Source organism: Phyllobates terribilis, unplaced genomic scaffold, assembly GCF_046119375.1.
Source record: "Phyllobates terribilis strain yellow unplaced genomic scaffold, ASM4611937v1 Scaffold_1__5_contigs__length_1240528914, whole genome shotgun sequence".
Taxonomy (NCBI): domain Eukaryota; kingdom Metazoa; phylum Chordata; class Amphibia; order Anura; family Dendrobatidae; genus Phyllobates; species Phyllobates terribilis.
Window position 1 is genome coordinate 1156367697 of NW_027362761.1, and position 23562 is coordinate 1156391258.

At 43.0% G+C, this 23562-nt stretch overlaps 1 protein-coding gene across 2 annotated transcripts in view; it reads left to right on the plus strand.

Annotated features, from left to right (window-relative positions):
- The window catches only part of FAM193A (family with sequence similarity 193 member A), a 102641-nt gene that overhangs the window by 18234 nt on the left and 60845 nt on the right, over positions 1-23562 (plus strand). For both annotated transcript variants that reach the window (XM_073648634.1, XM_073648643.1), the window contains exon 2: positions 13234-13299. In XM_073648634.1, the coding sequence (XP_073504735.1) occupies positions 13234-13299 (66 nt within the window). The remainder of the gene's footprint in view (positions 1-13233; positions 13300-23562) is intronic.

A 23562-nucleotide genomic window follows, 5' to 3' on the forward strand; every position in this document is an offset into this window, starting at 1 on the left:
AGCAGTTCATTGTCTGCTGCCTCCTCCCTTCGGTGCTGAGTTGGGTGCAGGGCAATACTAACCTTTTTTTTTTCTCATACTTTTCAGTAAATCCCTTACCCACAGCTTTAATGCCCGGGATAGACGTTTAACCATTTTATATACTGCAGTCATTATAGGATTAAAACACTAAAGTGTGTTTTTTTTTTTTTTGTTTGTTTGTTTTTTTTTTAAAGGCAGCCATATACCTGTATTAGCGTCCTATTAAGTTTGATGGGTGCCGGAGGTAGCCATGGGGCTACCAATCGCCACGTCTGTCATGTAATGGAGTCAATGGGTGCATTTCTGTGGCCAAGAATTGACTCCTTTCCAATTATTGACTTGTGAAAACTTTTCGGCTAATCGTTGACGATAACTTGAGACTCTATAGGGGGGACAGGACGATTGTGTGCAGTATAACTGATCTGTTCTCATCATTACTCGTCAGCATACCCCGTGTTCGACCGTACCCGATGTCTCTGTGCGCACAGTTTTTTTTTAAAAAATTGCTTCAAAAACACTTCCTATTCATTTCTGTTGTGAAAAACACTTTGCTGTTCATACCTTTAGACTTTTCAGTTTTGTTTGGTTTTCCCCCCGCTTCATGAGTATCTGTCAATTTAATTTTTGCATAAATCAATAGTACACAAAATATTTATTATAGCAGCATTTATTCCATGGCGCTTTACACGTGAAAAAGGGGTATACATAGCAAAAACACTTACAATAATCTTGAACAAAAATGCGACAGCGGCTGGTACAGGAGGAGCGAGGACCCTGCCCGCGAGGAAGGGCTGTGGAGTCGGTAAGCCAAACCTCCGACTCAGACTCCTCAATTTCCACGACTCCGACTCCCTCATACACGGCTCATGTTTAAGTGATAAATTTACTGTAGCACAGATTCATCTCAGCTAAAAGTCTAGACCCTTAGATCAGGAATAGGACATTTATAGGACATTTCATAACTTTCCCAACTTCTTATGTAAAAATATTCCCCACAAACTGCATTGAACTACTGTACCCAATTTATTATATAATTTAGGAGTTGGAGTCGGTCCATTTTATACCGACTCCACCAAAATGGACTCAGACTCCACAGCCCTGCCGCAAGGGCTCACAATCTACAAATTAAGCAATTTTGCAATATATCTCATCAGAGAAAACTTTCTCCGGGACTGATCTTTCACTCTCAGTTTATGGGTAAAATCTGTATTCAGTGAAAACTGATATTCCCATTACTGAGATAAATGACAGTTGGTGCTTACAATTCTTTGGAGGAGGGAGGAGCTAGAGGGCGACAGACATTCTGCTGCAAATTCTCCTGTAAACGTCAGTTACAGTTCTCCATAGAACGTTACGAGCACCAACTGCCATCTCCTATCTCAGTAAGTCCAGTGCCCCACCCTTAGTATTCAGTCAGTATTTTTTCTCAGGAGAGGAGCCAAAACCAGGAGTGGGTGATAAATGCAGAATTGGTGACTTGTTTCTATTATACCCTTTCCCTGATTGTTCCTCACCTGGTGTTGTCTCCTACTCCTGAGAAAAAATACTGACCAAATACAGATAGTGGGGCCATGGCCTAATGGGGAAAATCTGTATTCACTGAAGATGCATTTCACCCCTGATAGCTACTCTTTTAAGGTTTTGAAGAATGCCTGGCGTGGCTCTTGATGTAAAACTCTTCAAACTTGGCACTATCCAAAATAGGCTGCAAAAAAATTGCTACAGGAAATAACTCTTTGAAGCTTAAAGGGAATCTGTCACCACTTTGGAGCTATCAGACCTCTACTATGGCCATACAGGGTATAGAAAAGTAAATCTATACATTTGGCCCATAGTAGAGGTCTGATTGCAGAGAAAAGAGCTTTAAACAATTCTATTTTGTACAGGCTTGGTGTCCGGGGGAGGCCAAGCAATCCCCGCCTATGTGCTTATTCTTCCCCCAAATCCCTGCCTATGTGCTTGATTAGCATATCCCCCTCTCCCCTACATGTTACAGGGCCCTGTGACGTGCACTGTGCTCCCTGACTTCCGGGCATGCGCAAAGTGCCGCTCACATAGAGCTCACATAGAGCGCGCTTTGCTTCCTCCCGGCCCCGTCTGCCTGTGCACTGAGCCGCAGGTTTATATTGCGCAGGCGCCGGGGAGTCACTGTCACTTCCCGGCGCCTGCGCAATAGAAACCTGCGGCACAGGCAGACGGGGCCGGGATGAAGCAGTGTGCGCGCTCTCCCTCTCCGTGGCATTCTGCAATCAGACCTCTACTATGGACCATACAGGTATCTATAGATTTACTTTTCTATACCCGTTATGGCCATAGTAGAGGTCTGATAGCTCCAAAGTGGTGACTGATTCCCTTTAAAAAAAAAATTCTTAAAAGCCACTTCAGGAGAAGGAAAACTTACCCAAAAAGCAGTGTTTTCACTTTAAAACTTGTTTTTGACTGCTCCCAAAAAACCCAAACAAAAAATAAAAAAATTCTCCATACGTGCATAGGCTTTAGAAGCCAGTAAACAAAATTGTGTTCACTAAAGCCTAGTAAAATGTTATAATACAGTACAGGAGAATATTGAAGTATTCCAGTGTATTGTATAACATATTGCATAACCAAAGGGTCAAATCATAGTTTTAAAAAAGTAGTAAAATAATAAAAAAACTCACATATTGTACAGATTCATAGTGTAAACGTCTGTGCTTACTAATGAGTGGAATAAAAAGCCATATCTACCTAAAAGAAAACCAAATATAACACCTCCCCTTGTGCCAAGCGAGGCCACGTCTTGAAAGTTGGTAAAATCATTTAGCCGGGTGATTGTCTACTTCCTAGTTTTCCTTTACCCTCCCAATTTTTTTGACTCTGGCTTTAATGGGAATCGGTCACCAGGTTTTGGCTAGTTTGTGTGAGAGCAGCATAATGTGGGGGCAGAGACCCTGATTCCAGCCTATTGTAAAATCTACAGAATAAATTCATGTACTGCAGACTATAAATCTAAAGTGTAGGTCTATGTTTAGTTAACTTTTTTTTTTTCTTTTGTAAATTCTGCTCTGTTCTTACTTTTTTTTTTTTTGGAAGAGATGGTAAAGCCGCTACTATAATACACTGCAGGTTTCCTTTTCTATCCGGTGTCCACTTATCCCATTGAGGATCCTGTTTTTATGTTTGTAGCGAACAAATTTATTTATCTTTTTGATTCTATGGAAATTCTGGGATGGAATATCCACACCAAATTGAGTGGATTTAGTTTCCGATCCATTTTATTTTTCTTTCTGTAATGTTTGGGTGTTTATTTTCTTTTATGCACCTATTATTTTTTTACGTTAGAGTTTTTTTTTTTTCTTTTTCGATGGTTATGAGAAAGCATTTGACTAAATGGCACATCTAGAGTATGCTGCATTTGTGGTGAAAAAACACCAGGGGCATGACCAAACAGCGGGGAAAAAAAACACTTGCTGTAGGCAAGAAATTTGTTACATCATCTTAAAGGGGTGGTCTAGAATTATACAATTTCCCCAAATCTTCTTTCCTCCATAAACAGTGCCACACCTATCCACAGGTTCAATGTGGCAGTGAGGTCTGGCTGTAATTCCAGACACAACACATGGTTATGAACTACATTTTGTTATGTCTGTGCCTAGTATATGACTTGTGTGATGGTACAGCAGGCTACTTTGTCACCGCAGTAAGCGGTTTCTGCTTGCTCCTTGCAAACTTACCCTTTAGGGTATATGCAGATGGTCAGCGTCCGCTCCTTATGCTCATTACATGCGGACTTTCCTCATAGAGGTTAGGTCTAAGGGGAAAGTCCACATGCGGACCTACAAGAGAAATTAGCATGCTGCGGTCTGAAAGGTCCATGTCAGTTTCCGCAGGTGATCTGCACATGATGCAGAAGTCCCATCCACTTTGCTGTAACATCTGCCCGCTGCAGGTTTGGCGCTACATAACTCACAGCGTCAAACCCGCAGCAGCTCCTGACCATCTGCACATACCCTTATTGCTTGTTCACAAGTTGCGTCCCCCCCCCCCCCCCCACTGGGAAAACCCCAGCAAATTACAGTACCGGCAAAATGAATGAGATTTCTGCAACCTCATGCACACTCTTACTTATTTCCTTGCAGATTTGAACCTTCAAAGAGTTTTTTTCGCATCTACAGTGTCCAATTCATTCAGTGTTTTTCACCCATGTAAATGAATGGGAAAAAAAATGAATAAAAAAGGCCGTGTATTTTATGCAGTGCTTTTCCTGACAACACTAGTAGATTATTCTGCTGCAAAACTCAAAGGTGTGCACATACTCTTATTTTACCTGACCGATAGTGTCCTTTTTTGATTTTTTTATTGGGGTTGTTTTTTTTGCCTTTTTCTTAAGCCGTAGTGCAGCGGGTGTGCAGGTAGCTGTGAGTTTCTTTTTCTTTTTTCCTTTGGATTTGCACCTTTTTTTCAGTTAAAAATGTAGTGTAAAAAGAGCTTTTGTGTGTGTTTTTTCCCTATTTAGTCCCCTCTCGATATGAAGAAAAAAAAAAAAAGTGATATATTTTATCTATCTATATCTCCACGGCGCAGGTAATTTTCCGCTCCTGATTCCAGTCTCTTTATTGGAATTCTTAAAATCCTATCCGCTTTGTTGATACTGTAAGGCCGAGTTCACATGAGCATATAAATAGATGTCAGTTTTTTATCCAGGAAACTGATTACTTTTTTTTCCCTATGTCCTTCATTTTTTATACCGCAGTAGTTAAAATTTTACAAGACTGAATACAGCTTTCTATGTTAAAGAATTGCAATTTATCTGTAATTTTTTATTTTATTTTTTTTTCCCCCTCATGAATCCATAGACTTTTTTGCACTTTTTTTTAAGGTTTAGGGTGTATGGATATGCTGCTGCTTATTACAGTACCAGGGTGTGGGTGAGATTTTGTGAAATGTCATCCAAAGGCTGCAGAGGTAATCCTCAGCTTACATTGACAGTCGCTGCAGATTTTTTTATTTTTTTTTGCACAACCCGTTAATTTATGCTGCTGATATCCACAATGGTTTTCACCCCATGCTAATAAATTGTGAATCCTGAGTAAAAAAGCCGCAGAGTTTGGTGCAGATTCTGTGGCAGGTGTGTGAAGGTTTCCTTCTTAGATGACGTGTATGTTGGGCGAGCAGGTGACGGGCGTTCGAGGGCGGGGGAATACGGGTAGTTACAATGAAGAACAGATGAAGTAATAGGAAATGAGTCATAGATACAGAACTCCTGTACTGGACGTGTGTTTTCCTCCTTTTATTAATCCGCTCCGTTCTGTGGAGGTGTCGTTGGGCTCATGTATGGCTGGTATGACATTTCTGGGGCTGTCCTGTTTTCCCCCAAGATGTGAGTGATTGGCCGATTCCTGATGTTAATTCCTGTCATCTTTGTGTCTATTGCCGTGCGGCGCTCGGCGTGTGCCAGTCCTGAAGTGTCCTTTTCCCATGCCGGCTCTCTCCTGCAGGATTGTGTACAGGGAGAGACCGCAGGGTTTGCGGGGAGGAGGAAGAGGAGGATGTGTCTGCTCATTTACGTGACAATACATCCTCAGCCCTGGCATCATTGTCCTTTACCAGGTTGGGGTGACTTTGTTATGTAGAAATCACACTGCTGCCTCTTTATGTATAGCGATCCAAGTCTTTTTACAATGTAAATGTTTTATATTTTTTCAATATTGGAATTTTTTGCAGACTTTGCAGGAAAGCACAGGACATTAAATTGTCACTTCCATTGTAATAAAACCTACAGTCTAGACCTCATACTACAACTCCCAGGATGCCCAGACTACCGGGGAGCCACAAGCTAAGTGATTACTTAGAGCCCAGAAGTTCGTTGGCGCGGCCTGCCTGCCTGCCTGCCTCCCCGATCCTCCGGACGCCCGTCGGCGCGGCCTGCCTGCCTGCCTCCCCGATCCTCCGGACGCCCGTCGGCGCGGCCTGCCTGCCTGCCTCCCCGATCCTCCGGACGCCCGTCGGCGCAGCCTGCCTGCCTGCCTGCCTCCCCGATCCTCCGGACGCCCGTCGGCGCAGCCTGCCTGCCTGCCTCCCCGAACCTCCGGACTCCCGTCGGCGCGGCTGTGTCTAGTGTATACTGCCTGTAGATGCTCATAGCCAGCGACTTATCCTGATTAGTCTGGCAGAGGTTGAGGGTTGCAGATGGCCCATAGCATGGAAACGTTTCTTTTTTTTTTAAAGGAAGCTGAACTCTCCAGCTGCTTTCCTGGTTGGTGTAACTTGTGCAGATCATTGTGGCGGCTCAGTCATTTGTGCGCCTGTGGTTCTGGGTGGCCACCGTTTATACAGCGGCAGTAGTCCTGACCTTAATGTGGTGATGAGCTTTCTCTCCGCTAGTTTATCACAGTGATTTGCCTTTGATTTTTAGAAAACGTGAACACATTGGAGCACATTTACTAATGCTGTGTGACGGGCAGAAAGCACAAGCGTAAGGTGTAATAAGAGCGGCCGAACCGATCCCAAATATTGGCTCATGTAAATACGGCAGATCACCCGATGAACGTGCCAAACGCGGCAGATAACCATCAGCAATTGTGTACAGGCGTCCATCGGCACATGTTAAAGCTGCATTCCCACGAGTTTTTGGTGAGTTTTTTTATGCTGTGTATTCTCAAACAAAAATATTTTACTTATTGGGTGAAGAAAATCTGCAACATCAAAAACCTACCAAAAGCTTATCGTGGCAGCGTAGCCCCGAGGTGCATTTACAGGACAAACCTTGTAGTTCGGAGATGTAATAAATTTGGCACAAAATGTTAAGTCTTGGGGCCCGATTTATCAATGTCAATTTTCTTTCTTTTTTTTTATTTTTGCCCCAAATGTTTCAAAATGCCGCACGATGTTGATTAATTTGACATGAAATCCAAAATGCTCTTTATCTTTCTTTTAAACAGATTTTGCATCTTTTTTAGCATCAAAAATCGCATTATTTGGTTAGTCCTATTTCATGAATATGCTGAAGACTGTGCAAATGTTCAGAAAAATCTTCAAATACTGCAGTGTTGCCAGGAAAAATAACTGTGTAAAATACACTAGGTTTTCCTGCATTTTTTTGCATGTATTTTTGATTGGTTTGTTTTTTCCCCCCATTCATTTGGGTGAAAAAAGCTACAAAAACCTTTGAAAGAATTGACATTTTCATAAACTTTTTTCTAATGTGTCTGGGCACCTATAGTTTTTCTGAGGATCACTAGAAGAAACTCTTTGAGGCATAAGTGACTGATGGAAGCCTGAAGAATTGTGAATGCAGCTCTGGAATATAATGCAAACCTGATACAACCTGTGAAACAGTATATACCAAAAGGGTGACGGAAATCACAGCATAGGACACATGGAATAACCTGAGCCGCCGGTGACCTCGTCGGGTGAGGTTCACATATAAATCTGTGCCTATTAGTAGGAGCACGTAATGGCAGCGTCATGGGACAGCGCCCCTCAGAGGGTCGATGCTGGTATAGCAACTCGCCAGGATACAGTAAGCTGCTATAAAGCCTCATGTCTTGTTGCCTAGTATTCACATCGCTTGCAAAAAAAAAATAAAAAATCTTGTTCGCAATATCAGGCTATGTTAACATAAAGTTTGAGGGCTTTTTATTTTTTGGCATCCTCTCCAAAAATCAACCTAAAATTGCACGAAAACTCTTCCTATTCATTTCTATGGGAAATCTACGGTATTTTGCTGTTCATACAAAAAGTTTTTTATTTTTTTGCTTGAAGAGGTTTTTGAAAAATGCCTGGTGGGGGGGTGGAAAGTGCATGTCACTTTACTCAAGTGGACTCTGCTCCAAACAAGGCACCAGCAAATTAGAAAGGAAGGGGGGAATTAAACACTTCCTAAACAGTTTATCAGTACTTTTATAATAATGGTCTGTCTTTAGGAAAGGTCATCAAAATCAGATAGATGGGGAATGTGACACCCGGCACAGCTCTGTAACGGGGTACAGCAGATCCACCACTTATCATTCAGATATGGTGAATGTGCAGTACCCGGGCGCGGCCACTATACAGGCGATGGAGCTGTGCTGTGCCGCCATCGGGAGCACCTGATTGACAGGAGTGCCGGGCGTCTCACCCTCACAGATCTGATATTGATAATATATCCTAAGGATGTTTTTTTTTTCTTTTTTAACAATTTGCCGTTTCACTGCATTTTGACACTGGCTACTAGGTTTTATACTAGACTCAAAGTTCCTACTTTGCAGCAGTCTCATCACAGGATTACAATAACAAGTCACACCTCTGTGTACCGTAGACCGCAAAGGATCCAGCTCGCCTCCTCCCCCTCCTGTACAGTGATAGATAACATCTCTGTATACAGTAGATGACACAGGATCCACTATTCACAATAGGGGATGTCACAGCTCACCTCCTCCTCTTCCTGTACAATGACTGATTATGTTAAAATTATTTTTAAATTAATAAAACCTTATTTAAGCAAAGCATTTTCTGATGAGATTCCTTCTTTAACCCCTACTTGTATGTCCACTGTAGTGTCCCTCTCTGCATTATTGCCGGCACCTGCCCCTATCAGCGGCTCGCGGAGCCAATCACCGCCCGCTGCTGTCTTCCCATTAAATGGCGCTGTCGATCTCTTACCATGACCTTTACAGCACACAAGCAGGACAGGTGTGCCCTCATACAGCTCTATTAATGAAAAAATTAAATCGTTTCGGGTCTCAAGACATGGAGACGAGTGTAATGTTCTATATTAGTTTTTACAATTTTCTGAAATATTTTATCACCACTTGAAGAAAGGAAAAATATAAGTTTGGTGCTGTAATTGTAATGAGAATTGGATCGCTAAGATTGTTTATTTTTACAGCACATTGATGTAGAAACAAAGTCCAAAAAACAATTGTATATTTTTTGTTTACAGTACATTGAATGGTAAACCGAAAAATGTCATTCAAAACTCCTCCACAAAAAAGAAACCCTCGTACCTCTGTGGATAATAAAATGTAAAAGTGTCAGATGTTGGGAGAAGGTAACGAAAGCGTAAAAAACAAAACTGAGAATCGCTATTTTTATTTCAGGAAAGTGTTGGGGTATGTGCGCACATTAAGGATTTTTGCATCTCTTGCCAGAAAAAACGGAGCGCAAAATATGCGTTTTTTTTTTTTTGGCCTCGTGGTTTGTTTTTTTTGGCGCATTTTCCCCCACTCATTAGTTTGGGTGAAACCTGCAGCAAAAACGCTGAAAGAATTGACATAAAATAGAGTTACATCTACACCAATTCTGGAAGTCAAAAATAAGCAACGTGTTCATCAGACGTCAGGAATCTCATTCACTTTTTTCTGGCATCAGGAAGCCCTCCAGGTTTTGTGACAGATCTGCACAGAAAAAAAGCGGCAAATCTGCACCGTGGGCACAGGACCATAAGGAGAGAATTTGACAGCATTTTTTGCCATGTAATCCAAAAGCAGCCTGGTGTAAGGGCAGATACCCTGATTCCAGTGATGTCACATACTGGGCTGCCTGGTGCAGTTGTTGTGATCCCTGTTTTCTCTGCTGTAGATGTAGCAGTGCTATGAATGCTGAGCTGTGTTTAACCCCGCCCACACCACTCATTGGCAGCTTCCTGTGTACACTGCCAATCAGTGGTGGGGGGCGGGGCTACACAGATTAGCCTGACTGCTGTGTCCATGAGACCTAGTCCTGCAGTGATGATCTCCTGCTGATAAAACAATGATTGTATTGAAACTACAGCACACAGCTTAGTGAGTGAAAGATCCCCGTAATCAGGGTCTCTGCCCCTACATCATGCTGCTCTTTGATTACATAGCAATAACCTGCTGACAGATTCCCCATTAAGGTCTCTGTAGATGAGTACTCTTCCTGCTCTCCCGGACCTTGCAGTCACGTAGTAGCATCACTAGTTTATATTGCGAGGATTAATGCATGTGTGTGTGTTTTAAGTCTGTGGTTAAACAGAAATCCTGCCCTCTAGGCCACCTGGCTGCTTTGCCGGATTCAATATGGCTGCATTCACTTCCTCCGCTGATTTAAGGGCCTATTTTTAGTCTATCGCAGCCTGGTAACAGGGCACAGAATTATTATGTGACTGTAGCGGCTGATTTTATGAAGAGCTGCTTAGTATTCGTCTCTGGCACGACTTGGTACTCTGCCCTCGTCATTAGCCGGCTCCATTATCGCACGAAGGTCTCGGTTGGAGCTTATTAGTAGGATCATGAAGCCCCATCAGACCGTAGTCATTGGCCTCTGAGGTCGAGGGGTCTATGTACCACACGTGCCGGTAACTTTGTGCCATCTCTCCCCTATTCAGCCAATGTGCGGCAAGTTAGGAAGGCGACTTGGTCACCAGGACTGCTAATCCCGCTTACAGTACTTTATTTTGGGACCTTCCATCCACATTGGCCCTTTCTGAGCCATTATCTGTATAATAAATAATAAACTAGGTTTTTGAATTTTATGTATTTTTCAAAAACTTTTTTTTTTTTTTCATATCAAATTTAACTTTATCTAAAGAAAAAAAATGCAATTTTCACACTGGCCACTCGGGTGCTTGTTATTTCGGGAGGAGTTTACAGCAGTTTCCTTAAGGCTATGTGCCCACGATGCAGAAATGCTGCATATTTTTTCCGCTTCTCCCTGGCAGGAAAAACACATGCGGATTGTGCATGCGGATTGTACATGCGTTTTTCCTGTCAGGTAGAAGCGTTTGTGAAGCGTTCTTCACATGCATTTCCGCATGCGGGTTATCAAGCGCTTTTCCAGGCGATTTTAGCATCACTTGGAAAGTGCTTGACAACTTGGTCACACTATGTAAATCCATGCAGCCAGCATATATAGTGTGTGACCAAGTAATAGTTAAAAAAAAAAAAAAAAAAAAAAAAGAGTAAAAATGGTAAAAAAAAAAATAAACATTATACTTGCCTTCCGATAGCCCCGGTGTTTTCTCCCCTGCGTCCGGTCTTCCTGTGTCTCGCGGTTGTCTAAAAGTACCTGCGTTGACATTATTTAGTCATGTGACCGGTCACGCGACCGCCGACGTCAGCGGTCGCGTGACCTGTCACATGACTAAATGACGTCACCGCAGGTACTTTTAGACCATCGCGAGCCGCCCAACACACCGGACGCATCGCTATGGAGACCACAGGCCATCGGAAGGTGAGTATAATCTTTATTTTTTATTTTATTCTTTTTTTTACAGGCACTATGGTACCCCGGTCTGGAGGAGAGTCTCCTCTTCTCCAGACCCAGGTACCATCCGCACATTGAACCGCATAACATCCGCATGTATATATGTATACGTACGGATGTTATGCATTTCAATGCAAGTCAATGGCGGCAATTACGCTGCGTGTCCACAAAATTAATGGACGTGCTGCGTATTTTTCTGCAATGATAATTCACAGCGGAAATTTCCGCAGCATGTGCACAGCATATGTGGATTATCATTGGGGACCATGGGGCACCTATTACCAAGCGTTTAAGCGTTTTCACTGCGGAAATACTGTGGCAAAAACACTTGAAAAACGCATAGTGGGCACACAGCCTAACAGCGGCAGGATTACAATCAGGGCTGTGGAGTGTCAGGGAAATTCTCTCCTTAGTAGCGCACACTGTACCCGCAGCACGGCTCTGCGGTCTGTGCTGCCTCCTATTAGAAACCATGAATATTCACTACAACCCACTCCCGGGGTGGTGGATTGTAGTGAATATTCATGGTCTTTAATAGCGGCCACACAGACCGCAGAGCCGCGCTGCGGGTACAGTGTGCGCTTTTAAGGTGAGTGAATGGTCACTGCTCCCCACGCACACAGTCCCGGCTTGGGGAGCATTGACTATTTGGCACAGCATCTCAGTGTGAGGGCGCATGGCAGTTACGCCATGCCCGGCTCACACAGTGAGATCCCTGTTGGCAGCAGAGCAGGACGCAGCACTGGAGCAGAGAGGAGGGGAGTATAACTGTTTTTTTTTTTTGTGTGTGCAGCGTGATGGGGATCAGGGGGTGCCATGCGTACCAGGATGAGGAGGGCCATACATACCAGGATGGGGGGGGATGAGGGCCACTTATAACAGGAAGGAGGGGGCCATATATACCAGGATGGGGGATATTAACAGAATTGGGGGACATTGCCCCTATACCAGTGTCAGCTGCAGACCCCTCCTCCTTAACAGGGCATCATGACCACATTTTTTGCTTACATTTTTTTTCTATTTTCTTCCTCTAAAACTTAGGTGCGTCTTATGGTCCGAAAAATACGGTATATATTTCATTGTAATCAAGGCTGTGGAGCCGGAGTCATGGAGTTGGTTGCCATTTTTTAGTGGAGTCTGTATAAAATACTCCAACTCCTAAAATATACAATAAACCTGGTATTGTAGTACAATGCAGGATGTGCTGTAAATTTTTTCTTAAGTTTGGAAAGTTATGCAATGTCTGTCCTATTCCTGATCTAAGGATCTGGGCTTTTAGTTGAGATGAATCTGCTGCACTTTATGTCCACGCTCAGAGTCCATCATTGCTTTCTACTGTATCAGCATCTAGGATGCCAATATAGGTGAAAGTGTGATGGCGGGCCGGGGACCCGCACAGTGTCGCGGGTCAAATATATCCTCGGGGGGGGGGACCTGCCCACCCCAGGGGGGATGCTTTAGAGGAAAAGTTTTCTACCAGCCATGAATCCAACCAAGAAAGAGCAATGGATGGACTCCGGCAGACGGAAACTTAGACCCCGTGTGGTTCCGTAGAAATGAGCAGAAATGCATTTACTGTGCTTATTTATTTTTTACACTTTTTATTAAATTGTGGGACTATACATTCTTTTGTAGAGAAGCTGAGTGCAATAAATAGGGCTGTGTGTGATAACACTCCTCGCGGTGTGACCTCGCTGCTGATAGTTCGTGTCGTTACAGTGTGTTTGTTATTTTGCATAGTTTGTGGCACTTGTGGTTAAACAGATGGTCTGAAATATCGCCAAAAACTCTCCTCCATAGGAAGTGCTGCACAGATTATGGCGAGGAGGAGCCCTCCCTGCGCCCTGCATACATATCGTTGTGTGACTATCATGGATTCCTTAAACATCTCAATGCTGGGAATCCATTAGAGATGAGCGGCGTCCCCGCAGTTGTGCAGCCATCTCCTCCAGCACAGTGTAGCCTAATTTGTTATGTTTTCTTTTTGTTTGTTTTTTAATGGATTTTATTTCTTTTCTTTTTTTCCAGATTGCATTAAACGGTACCCCTTTCACTGACGGACCCTTCAGTTCCGATTTCACAGGCGTCCCACAGGTAAAAGGTTGTATGTGAAGAAATGTTTGCTCTCGGCTTGGAAGCAGAGAACTAGTGTGCTTTAGTCTATACTTTATTTATTTTTTGCATGTTAACTCCTCCATTTTCCTTTTTTTTTTTTTTTTTTTTTTTTTTTCTCTTCCCAGAACCATAACTTTATTTTTACTTTGCCATCAGTATGGCCGTATGTGGGCTTGTTTTTTTTTTTTTTTTTTTTTTTGCAGGACAAGTTGTACTTTTGATTGACACCATTGATTTTACCATATAATGTACTGGAAAACAGGAAAAAAAATGCATTGACACTGCAAAAAAAAAAAAGTTCAATTTCACAATTTTTTGGGGGGTGTTATATTTACCATGTTTACTATATGGTAAAACTAACCTGGCAGTAAGATTCTCCAGGTAATTATGAGTTTGCCGATACCAAACGTGTATAGTTTATTTTTTATTTCAGTGGTGAAAAAAAATTCCGACATCTTTATGAAAAAAAATTTTTTTGCGTTTGTCATCATTTTCCAAGACCCATAGCGTCTCCATTTATCAGGATCTGAAAAACGATCATTCTGTCCCCATACAGGATCATCTTTCCGCTAGTGATAGCATTATTATTATTATTATTATTATTATTTTTTTTCTTTGAACCTTTTGCTCATTTGTTGCGTGATCAATGGCATTTTTACACATAATTGGGAAGAAGGATTCCCACGAACGCTTGTTCACTTATTATCCAAATGCACATTAAAAGGTAAATGTAAGAGTTAATGCACGGGTCCTCTATGTGCATGCTGGGACATAACAGTAGACGGAGTACATGGGTTTCTCTGCACAGGCGCAGTGTTGTGCTTTGTGAGACATCTTCATGCGGTGACCTTATCCATATGTATAATTAATGGGAGTGCCGCTCTGGGCAATCACAGACTATTCATAGCAGGCTAGTTATAATAATGGCCGTCCTGCGGACCGGAGCAAACTAAATCTAATGATCGGAGTAGAAGGTTGGGGATACTTATCCTGTGTTTTATGTTGCTTTTAAGCCTTGTATATGCAGCATAAATGGACCTCCCTCAGTGCAGTGCCATGTACTTGCTGTGCCCATGTGCACACAGTGCTGCTTTCATCCGGCAGTTGCAGTTATGCGTTGTGACCCTCTGCGGACCTGCTGCCACTTTCCGACATTGCACTGTAAATCCGCAGCGCACGTTCACACACTGCTCATTTTTAAATTGCAGCGACAGTCAATTCCCATTGCAAATTTTTTTTTCTTGTGCACGTACTTCAGGTCCAGACTCGCTGATGGCCGACTTGGGCTAGGTTCATATTTGTTGCATTAGGCTCAACTTTTTTTTTTCCTGCTGCAACCCAATGGATCAAAACTGATGCAAAAAAATGCATCTGTAGCCATTAAGCCTTTTTCGCTGTTTATGCCAGGCCGCCGGTGTGGGGTCTGATCACATAATTCCTGCACTTGATACGGCGGACAGGTGGGACTGATCTCGTGCAACCATTGGGATCAGTTCCTCCATCAGGATAAGTACAATGCAGCACCAATGCAATATCCGTTTGCTAGGATAGCTTTTAAAGATAAGTCTGTATGTGGAAAGCAATATCTGAGCTGCTGTCGCTGATGCGACTGATCGGGATGTGCCTCTCGCTCCTCAAATCACAGCAGTGATTTGTGGCCCGTCTATTACGTGTTTGGCCCAGGGACTCTTTCGGAAGATTGAAGAGCTTGCAAGCAGTATCCTGCAGCCAGAATTAAGTAGCGTCTCGTGTAGTGATCCTGTATGTGCGGCGCTGTGTTTCTTGTGTAGTAATCCTGTATGTGCTGCGCTGCTTGTCTTGTGTAGAGAGCCTGTATGTGCGGCGCTGCGTGTCTTCTGTAGTGATCCTGTATGTGCGGCGCTGCGTGTCTTCTGTAGTGATCCTGTATGTGCGGCGCTGCGTGTCTTCTGTAGTGATCCTGTATGTGCGGCGCTGCGTGTCTTCTGTAGTGATCCTGTATGTGCGGCGCTGCGTGTCTTCTGTAGTGATCCTGTATGTGCGGCGCTGCGTGTCTTCTGTAGTGATCCTGTATGTGCAGCGCTGCGTGTCTTCTGTAGTGATCCTGTATGTGCGGCGCTGCGTGTCTTCTGTAGTGATCCTGTGTGTGCGGCGCTGCGTGTCTTCTGTAGTGATCCTGTGTGTGCGGCGCTGCGTGTCTTCTGTAGTGATCCTGTGTGTGCGGCGCTGCGTGTGTTCTGTAGTGCTCCTGTGTGTGCGGCGCTGCGTGTCTTTTGTAGTGCTCCTGTATGTGCGGCGCTGCGTGTCTTCTGTAGTGATCCTGTATGTGCGGCGCTTCGTGTCTTCTGTAGTGATCCTGTATGTGCGGCGCTTCGTGTCTTCTGTAGTGATCCTGTATGTGCGGCGCTGCTTGTCTTCTGTAGTGCTCCTGTATGTGCGGCTCTGCGTGTCTTCTGTAGTGATCCTGTATGTGCGGCGCTGCGTGTCTTCTGTAGTGCTCCTGTATGTGCGGCGCTGCGTGTCTTCTGTAGTGCTCCTGTATGTGCGGCGCTGCGTGTCTTCTGTAGTGCTCCTGTATGTGCGGCGCTGCGTGTCTTCTGTAGTGATCCTATATGTGCGGCGCTGCGTGTCTTCTGTAGTGCTCCTGTATGTGCGGCGCTGCGTGTCTTCTGTAGTGCTCCTGTATGTGCGGCGCTGCGTGTCTTCTGTAGTGCTCCTGTATGTGCGGCGCTGCGTGTCTTCTGTAGTGCTCCTGTATGTGCGGCGCTGCGTGTCTTCTGTAGTGCTCCTGTATGTGCGGCGCTGCTTGTCTTCTGTAGTGCTCCTGTATGTGCGGCTCTGCGTGTCTTCTGTAGTGATCCTGTATGTGCGGCGCTGCGTGTCTTCTGTAGTGCTCCTGTATGTGCGGCGCTGCGTGTCTTCTGTAGTGCTCCTGTATGTGCGGCGCTGCGTGTCTTCTGTAGTGCTCCTGTATGTGCGGCGCTGCGTGTCTTCTGTAGTGCTCCTGTATGTGCGGCGCTGCGTGTCTTCTGTAGTGATCCTGTATGTGCGGCGCTGCGTGTCTTCTGTAGTGCTCCTGTATGTGCGGCGCTGCGTGTCTTCTGTAGTGCTCCTGTATGTGCGGCGCTGCGTGTCTTCTGTAGTGCTCCTGTATGTGCGGCGCTGCGTGTCTTCTGTAGTGCTCCTGTATGTGCGGTGCTGCGTGTCTTCTGTTGTTGTTTAGTTTGAGTATTTATGCAGCGTGTGACTTCGCACCTGCAATAAATCAGGTTTCTGCACGTGATCCAATAACACGTCAAGGTTACGTTTATCCTGTACACACCCGGCTGGGCGAACATCCTACTTGTTTTAGTCAGTTCATTATGTAGATTGGTGTTTTCCCAACATTTTTCGCCTTTACACTCAAGACAACCCTGGATAAAAAAAAAGAAAAAATTGCAGTGGGGCACCCCTACCAATTACAGACCAAAAGTAACTAAAATGACACAAAATATGAATATCCAACAGCTACAAATACGTTTTACTGTAGGGCTAAGAAAAAATAGACTTGTACCTTTCCAGTGTGTGTGAATATGCTATTAATATACTGTACCCCATGAGTAAAAGGATTAGTGGGCGTTGTGAATATAAAACTACATTGTGCCCCCATACAGTATTTTTTTTTTATCCCTTGCAGGGAGCCACATAAAATACTGTCCCCCTGTATTGGGGGGAAATAAAATACTGTCCCCCTGTATTGGGGGGAAATAAAATACTGTCCCCCTGTATTGGGGGGAAATAAAATACTGTCCCCCTGTATTGGGGGGAAATAAAATACTGTCCCCTGCGTTGGGGGTGAGGGGGAAAAATACTGCCCCCCTGCGTTGCGGGTGAGGAGGGGGGGGTACTGTCCCCCTGCGTTGGGGGGCGGCGGGGGAGTACTTGGGGGTTCCACTGACCCATAGACTTGTGTGAGTAATACTTATTGATCCATGACTCAGATATTTTTTTTTTTTTTTTTGGGAGAGTAGGCGATAAAAAGCCCCATAGACTATAATGGGTACATGTTTTAGCCATGAAAAAATAAGAACACTTATGCAAAAATAACCTGACATCTGAATGGGATCTTGCTGTAAAAAGGCTGCGCGCAGACAAGTTGCATGAATCTTGCATCCGAATATCCAACAAGGTTTGATTTTTTTTTTTCGGCCTAGTGTAACCCCACTGTCAGTCGTTAGGTAGGATAGTGACAACGTAATGCCCTAGTCTCAAATGGAGTGTTTAGTCAGAAAATGACCTATTGTTTACATTATTTATTTTACTCCCTTATATAGCGCCATTAATTCCATAGCGCTTCACAGACAATATCGGCACTGTCCCCATTGGAGCTCACAATCTAAATTTAGGTTCTTATTCATTTTTTTAATATAATGCTATAAAACATTTTTTTTTGCAATGTACAGTACACACTGTCTAGTATTGGATTCCCTATTCCAGTTCTTCACCTTGACATTGCAAAGAATAGACCCAATTGAAGTGTGTTCATTGGGGGAGGAGGTGAGCTGTGATATCCTCTATTGTGAATAGTGAACCCTCTGTTATCTACAATATGTAGAGGTGTTATCAGTCATTGTTATCCTGTGATGATGATGATGATGATGAGTCTGTAGGAAGGTTACTCATACAGAACCGGTAGTATGAGTCTATCATAAGGCCTAGTGATCAGTCTGAAAATTGCAAGATTTCTGGTGTTTTTATTTTCCCTATTGTTTAAAAAAAAATACCTTTTTCTGTCTTTTATGATAAATGTAACTTCATGGCACCTTCTCTTTTAACTCTTAGCTTAAATTTGAGCCCTAAATCACAGCTATAGTGGCAATCTGGGCTGAGAAACAACTTCATCCAGTGTGAAGGAGAACATGGGAGCCGGGGTTGTGGGGAAGCTGACCGGCTGCAGGTACAGGAGAGAATTAATGTGCCATCTCCTCCTGTGCCTGGGTAGCACTAGGATTCATGTATCACACCTGCAAAGTTAAAGAAAAAAAATGTTGAGAAAACTAGATGGAAATCTTGGCATAATGTGAATGGCCCTTTTACTTTTAAGTCCTTTATTACTGAAAAATATATAAATATGTGGTTTGGCTGTGTCTGTAAAAACCCGAATTATAAGGCTACTCTAACTAGTATTTGAGTGTTTGATGCTGCAGTTTTTCTGCACCTATTAGTTGAATTAGGTTACTGTTGTGTTTCATCGTTTTTTTTTTTTTTTTTTTCTCCACACGTTTTTTTAACCTCATTTTTGACGTTGTGGTTGTTCTCTTATTTTTGTATGTTAGGCTTTAAATCTACTTTTGTTTTTGATACCTTCTGCTATTTGGCTTTGACAGCCTAAGACTAGCTTGTCACTTAAGGCTATGTGCACACTGTGCGTTTTTTTTCTGCGCAAAAGTGGGTCAAAAAAGCTAGGGCATCCTTGTGCCAGCTAATGCAATGACAATCCTGAAGTGCTGTGTACATGATCAGGAATTTTCTGAGGAATTTGACTGGCTTCAATTGCGTCAGTCAAATCCGCCGCAAAAACGCAGTTATAAAAATATTTGCGGATTTGCTGCGGATGTTTGTTGCGGATTTGACTATCTCAATTAATAGTGGGAGCAGGCGCTGATGAGGGGAGAAGTAGTCTCCTCAGCTGGCGTCTGTGCTCGGTGTAAAAAAAAAAAATTGATATTAAAATAAAAAAACATTTCATACTCTCCTACTGCCGTCATCACGAGTGTCCCACGGCGAACCGATCACCCGGCAGCATGCTATACACTGACAGGAGCACTATCGCTCCCAGCAGTGTATATGTGCTGCCAGGGCGGAGGTCACCAGAGTTCAATCAGCTCCGGTGGCCTCACACCATCGGTGCGGTGTGAGAATTTTCCCATGCAACACTGGTGCATTAAGTGAGGTCTCCGGAGCGCTCAGCTTATTAGCTGATTGAACTCCGGTGACCTCACTCCCGGCATCTTAACACTATACAATGACAGGAGTGATTACAGTCCTGTCAGTGAATAGAGTGCTGTCCTTTAGAGCAGGCACATCAGTGATTGCTGGTGTAGGTGCACTAAAAGTGACCCAGATCGTCGTGGGACACTGGATTATGTCATCATTGCGGACAGGTGAGGGATATGGTTGTTTTTTATTTATTTATTTTTTTACTGGTGACAGTGGCTTCAGCGGAATGGGCGTTAGGTGAGTATATGGTATTTTTTATTTGTAAATTATTAAAACCGTATGTAACTATTTAAAATAAGACTTTATTCTGGTCGTGTCTTTATTTCAAAAACTTAACGGGGTTAGTAATGAGGGTGTCTTGTAGCCATCCTCTATTACTAACCTGGGCTTCATGTCAGCTGACAAGGCTGACATGAATCCCAGCCCTATTACCTCACTTGTCACCACCAGGGCACGTGGGAAGAGCGGAGGCTAAGTGCCAGATCTGGTGCATCTTATCGATGCGCCAGTCCTGGGGCCGCTGAGAGCTTATATTATTGGTCTCGAAGGGAACCAAGATCCATGGCCCCTTTCCTGGCTATTAATATCAGCCCACAGCTGTCTGCCTAGCCTTTGTGCGTTAGATTTTATAGGGGGACCCTACGCCAATTTTTTTTCTGGGGTTCCCCTGTAATCTAGCCAGTAAAGGCTAAGCACATAGCTGTGAGCTGTTTTTAATAGCCAGAACATTTTTGGCTAATGGCCCCTTCCCTGGCTAGTAAGATCTTTCCCCAGTGGTTGGCTTTCCCCTCTGCTGGTTATGAAAATGACGTGGAAGCCCACACCATTTTTTTAACTTTTGGCTATGTGCCCATTGATCCGGACACAGCATATTTTTGCTGTTTCCAAAACGCTGCGTTCTATTGAGCGCAGGTGAATTTGCATGTTTTCACTGAAACATGCGTATTTACCGCATTCAGTACTTTCTAGTGGTCAAATTTCTGTTGCGGAGACTAGTGGCCTCAGATGCACTCATAGTGGATATGGGATTTGTAAAAATACCATTCACTATGCTGTAACATCTGGCCGCTGCACAGCTTCAAACACGCAGCATTTCCTCCTTATCATGGGCACGTACCCAAACTCACCCGCAGCATGTCAATTTCTGTAGCGGAGACAGGTTGAAATGTCATTAGATGCGGTGGATTTGTATATACTAAAGCCCCCGTCTCACATGGCAAGATTGCTGCTGTGTCACGGTTTTGGTGACGCAACAGCGACCTCACCAGCGATGTCGCTATGTGTGACACTTTGCAGCAATCAGGTCCCTGCTGTGAGGTCGCTGATCGCTGCAAAATGTCCTGGACCATTTTTTGGTTGTTGCCCTCCCGCTGGTCAGCACACATCGCTGTGTGTGACCAGCGGGAGCAGCGATCAGGCTGGTAACCATGGTAAACATCGGGTTACTAGGGGCACACGCGCACTTAGTAACCCGCTGTTTATCATGGTTACGAGCCTGCTAAAGTGAGCGGTAACCATGATAAACAGCGGGTTACTAGGTGCGCATGTGCCCCTAGTAACCCGATGTTTACCATGGTTACCAGCCTGCTCCTGCTTCAGCAGGCTGGTAACCAGGAGCAGGACATCGTGTTTCCACGATGTCGCTGCTCCCCTGATCGTTGGTGAGCCTGCCTGTTTGACAGCTCACCAGCGACCACACAGCGACGCAGCAACGATTCCTGACAGTTCTTATTGTTGTCAGGATCGCTGCAGCGTCGCTATGTGTGACGGGGCCTTTACAAAACAAGTGTGGCATTAGGGTTAATGGGATTAGGTGTTGCTGACACCTAACCATAGGTTTAGTAATGAAGAGGTGTTAGCCAGACACCCTCATTACGAAGTAAAGAGTTAAATAAACACACATATACTCACACCCGGTTCCTACAGTAATCCAAGGGTTAAAGCGATGACCCACGTTTCTTTTTTCAAATCTCTATCTTCAAAAAGCTTTCATTGCTGTACTAAAACGCACCAAAATCACTGCAAAACGTGTTTTTGCTGCTAAGAGATGCAGAAACCTTGTAGAAATTTCTGCTATCAAATACTGAACGTGCGCACATAGCCTTACTGTCCTGACAATGGCAAGGAAAAAAACTAAAAAAAACAACAACCCCAGAGATGCTATTTCTTCATTACCTTGCCTTTCCTCAAAAAAGACTAAAAAGCAACCAAAAAGTCACATACCCAAAAATTATACCAACTAAAATTCTAGTTCATCCTGCAATAAAACATGCCCTCTAATACCGTCTCAAAATAAATAAAAATATATTTATTTTGCTAATACGATTATAAAGTATAACTAAACGATACATGTGCTAGATCACTGTGTCCGTGTTCACCCAAATGAAGTATAACATTTATCCTGCCAAGTAAATTCGATAAAGAAAAAACCAAAGCTAGAATAGATGTTTTATGGTCATTTCACTTAATAAAATTGAATACATTCTCGAACAATAATATGGTACCAATAAATTCTACACAAAATAAGCTGTCACACTACTCCAACAAAAAAAATAAGTTACAGCTCTTAAAATATGGCGACATATCAAAGCATTCATTTTTTTGTTTAAATTAAATTGTTAAAGTTATAAAATCTAAGCTGTAGATATGACGCTAATGTGTCAGTTACAACCCAACTATAAAATGAGTGTTATTTATTCTGCCCTTGGAACATCATTAAAAAAAAAGAAGCCAGAATTGTTTTTATATAAACTTTTCTTACAAAAGATGGAATAAAAAGCGATCAAGACACACACACCCCAAAATGGTACCAATAAAAACTATAACTTGTCCTTCAAATAATAAGCCCTCACATGTCCGTTAACAATAAGAATGTTGCGTGTCCTGCAAAATGACGTCACCATTTTTTTTTACATTTTTTTTTTTTTTTTACAATTCTTTTTTTTGTGCAAACATACTGAAATATAAATGATACTTTATAACTTGCTATCTCTTTAATCATAGACACTTTCCAGACAGTCCATATGTCACACGTAATAAGTAAAACCTCTGGGCGCAGGGGATGAAATTGTCACTTCTGCTGAACATTGTTGGTCAAAATAGTCCCCTGCACCACATGCACTGCATTAGGGGTATGGTTTCCAAAAAATGGTGTAACTTCTGGGGGTGGGCGGTGGTTTCCTCTAGTCAAACACTTCAGGGGCTCTGAAAATGCGCTCTTGAATCAGGAAACCATTTCGCCAAAATTTGACCAACAGATGTCTCTCCTTTCCTTGTGCACCAGTTCAGTACAACCACATATAGGGTATTGCCGTACTAGGAAGAAATTGATTGAAAATTTGTTGGATTTTCTTTTTCACACCTGTTTACTTTTTTTTTTTTTTAAACTGAAAAATTTTGGGCTAAACCTCCATTTTTAATGGCAAAAACCCCAAAATTTTTCACTTATTGATTACAATTTGCATTAGACATGTGAGGCGCCAGAAGGGTTAACGGACTTACTAAACTTTTATTTTGTATACTGTAAGGGGGGCGTCATTATAAATGGAGCTTTTGTGGGTTTATTTTAAAATACATGCGCCTGAAAGGGACTTGAGAACTGAATTAAGTTTCTGAAAACTTCCTTGAAAATGTGAAAAATGCTACTAAAATTTTTAACTTGCTTAGGTGCCACCCCCCCCCCCCCCCAAAAAAAATAAATGGATGTATAAAAAATAATGATGCCCACATAAAGTAGACCTATGGGAAATGTCAATGAACTATTTTGTGTGGTATGACAATCTGTTTTAAGTGCACCTTAAAAAAAATAAAAAATTTTTTTTAAGTTTTTACAGTTTTTAATGAATTCAAAACTAAAGTCCAAAGTGTCATGAAAAAACTGTCTATGAACCAAGGGTATGCATGGAGGCATTCCAAAGTTTTTACGTCGTAAAGTGACACAATCCAGAATTGAATTTTCCAGCCTAAAACCAGATTTTTGGTGTTTCCAGTTCTAGTTATATAAAATGAAGACCTAGGCCTGGGATGGGTACGTGTAGACTCTGCACATGTTACACTTTTTTATTTTAAGGAGGTGCAGTGCATCCAACTTTCTATTTGGGTCACACTTTTAGTTAATAAGGTTTTATGCATTATTTTTTTTTTTTTTTACTTTTAACAGAAAATGAAGGTAACCGGTGGTTTTAAAGTGCTGAGTGGCATTATGACATTGTGCGGGTGTCCATAAAATGTCGAGAAACCCCTGGCAGTAAAAGGGGTTAAAAAGGTTGTCCAGGCTTGAGGCAC